The sequence below is a fragment of the Fistularia commersonii genome, chromosome 11 (assembly GCF_037954325.1).
Source record: "Fistularia commersonii isolate RoL2024-O1a breed Wild chromosome 11, RoL_Fcom_v1.0, whole genome shotgun sequence".
Taxonomy (NCBI): domain Eukaryota; kingdom Metazoa; phylum Chordata; class Actinopteri; order Syngnathiformes; family Fistulariidae; genus Fistularia; species Fistularia commersonii.
In genome coordinates, this window is record NC_141294.1 from 13,236,807 (window position 1) to 13,239,306 (window position 2,500).

A 2,500-nucleotide genomic window follows, 5' to 3' on the forward strand; every position below is an offset into this window, starting at 1 on the left:
TGGGGGAGGGGTGGCAGGGCACCGGCTGCCGGAGCCCCCCCTCCCCTCGGTCCTCCGCGCCGGGGCCAACGGCGACCGACAGGGCCCGGAGAGGGGCGGGGGGGCCCGGGGGGCGGGGGGTCACCAGCACCAGGGTCTGCCCGGGGCTGCGCAGCAGGATCGTGCCATTGGCGACGGGGGGGGGGGGCCGCGTTGACGGGGACGGGGACTTGGAGGCCGGAGGCCGGCTGGGGTTCGAAAGCCTTTACGCCGACATCTTTGGGGTCCCCCCCGGGGGGACACTCTGTGATCTTTGCCAGCGGGACCTCGGGGTTCCTCACGATGACAGGGGGGTCCCTGAGGGTCGGCCTGCGGGGGTCTCCGTCAGGGGGGAGAGGGGAGGGGGGCGTCGGAGACGCCAGCAGTGGGGGGGGGGAGCCTCCCCTCAGACGGGCAAACGTGGGGGTGTGAGGGGACAGGACCCGGAAGGGGCTGTGGCGCTCCCGCTCCCCCTGGCCCTCCTCTTGCTCCCCCCCCTCCCCTTCACCCTCCGTCCGGGGGGTGTAGTCGTGGTGGTGGGAGGGCAGCGGGGCGGCGGCGGGGGGGTCGGCCTTGCGTTTGCCGGGGCTCACGGGGACGGAGAAGGTCAGGGGGCCGTGGAGGGAGGGGGGGGCGCCGCCGGGCCGCCGGGGCCGGGGGACGGGGGGGGCGGCGGCGGCAATGGGGGAGAAGGTGGCGGGCCTGAAGCCGAGCAGGGGGGAGGGGGCGGGGGACGGGGCGGGGGAGAAGGGGGACAGGTTGGACAGGTTGGACACGGGGGAGAAGGACGGCGTCCCCGAGCGCGAGCTGCCCAGAGACACCAGCATGGAGGCCGCCTCGCACTCGTCCAGGTCGAAGCGTGCCGTCAGGTCCTGCGGGAGGAGGAGGCGGGGCCCCGACAACCCCCCGCCGCCGTCTCCCGACGCTTCGTCCCACTCGGGCTCCCCGCCGGCTCGGCCCCGCGGCTCGCAGGCCCCCGCCTCGGCCCCCGCCTCGGCCTCGCGGGTCCTCATGGACAGGTGTCGGGAGCAGTAGCCGCGGCGCTGGGACTCCTTGCTGCAGGCGTCTCTGGAGCAAAGCCGCCGCCACTGCTTGCCGTTGAACTTCTTGCGGACGCCGCTGGGGGTGCACACCACGTCCCCCTTCTTGTACTTCTGTTGGGCCGGAGACAGGGGGGTCCTGGAGCGGGGGGGGCCGGGGGCCGGGGGTGGCGTGTTGGCCGGGAGAGCGCCCGGCGGGCAGGAGGGCGGCCGGGGGCTCGTCGGGGCGGAGAGACGGGGGGGGGGCGGGCCCCCGGACTCGGTCCGCAGAGGGGGTCCGGGGGCGGCCTCGGGCTCGGAGGGCCGGGACATCTCCGGGGCCACCCCAGGGGCGGGGACCCGTTCGGGTCCGTCAGACGGGCCGCGTACGGGGGCCGCCACGAGGTGGGGGGGGCCGCTAACAGCCCCCCCCAGCGCCCCCAGACCCACGCTGAGCCGACACACCTCCTTCTCCACCTCCATCTCCTCCCTCCACCGCCTCTCCTCCCGCCGACGCTCTCGCTCCCCGCCGACCCCCCCCCTCCGCGGCCGGGGCCTCCCAGGGGGGGGTCAGCAGTCTCAGGCTCCTCCGGGACACCCACACCGTCCGAGGCCCGGCGCCCCCCCGGCCCGCCTCCTCGGGGCCCTCCCGCAGCAGCACCTGGTAGGGGAAGGCCACGCCGGGGTGGGGGTCCACCCGGGACACCGTCCCCTCCCGGTACAGCAGAGGCGCCCCCCCCTCGCCGCCCAACGGCACACACACCCGGGTGTGCACGGCCACCTGGGCCGTGCCGGGGGGGGGCGCGTCCAAGACGAATCCCGCCCCGCCCCCCGACGTCATCGCGCTTTCCCCGCAGAGAGGAAATTTGACCGGGGCCCCCCCTCCCTGAAGCTGGACTTCCACGGCCCCACCGCCAACGGACCGTACCAACCCGGGGCTGAAGAGGGGGGACAGGAGGTCCCCCCCTTCAGCCCCACCCTCCCCATTGTTCTGCCCCCCCCCTTCCCAGGCCCCCCTCACATGGCGAGCCAGGACTCGCTGGTTCTTCAGGCCTTCAGCAAGAGAGTCCCGTAGCCCTCCTGGGGGAACCGGGAGGGGGGGGGCTTCCCGACGTAGGTCTACGTCGGCCGAGTGCTCGCTCGCTGTGTCCGTGGAGGAAGAGCGAGAGTCGGGGGGGCAGAGCGTGGGTCCCTGCCTGGAGTCGGCGGCCCCGAGACCCCCCCCCTCGGACAGGGGGCAGCCGTTCAGGCTCGGGACCGACGGCCTGGTCCCTGAGGAAGTAGGACTCGTAGCGCCGCTGTCGGCGGTATCGCCGCTAGCGGCGGTGCCGATGCCACGGGGGAGGGCGGCGCCGTCCGTCCCGCGGGGGGTTTTCTGAGCCGGAGGAGGGCTGGAGGTAGGAATGTGAGCAAAGTGCTCGTACGTGTACTTCTTCTTGGGGACGCGGGCCTTGAAGGTGGCT

General features: G+C 74.9%; 1 protein-coding gene across 1 annotated transcript in view; it reads right to left on the minus strand.

Annotated features, from left to right (window-relative positions):
- The window catches only part of cicb (capicua transcriptional repressor b), a 20,190-nt gene that overhangs the window by 17,001 nt on the left and 689 nt on the right, over positions 1–2,500 (minus strand). Inside the window, 3 exon segments of the mRNA XM_086155791.1 lie at positions 1–181; positions 183–1,563; positions 1,565–2,500. The exon segment at positions 1–181 is cut by the window's left edge and continues 84 nt beyond it; the exon segment at positions 1,565–2,500 is cut by the window's right edge and continues 170 nt beyond it. Coding sequence (XP_086011917.1) covers positions 1–181; positions 183–1,563; positions 1,565–2,500 — 2,498 coding nt within the window.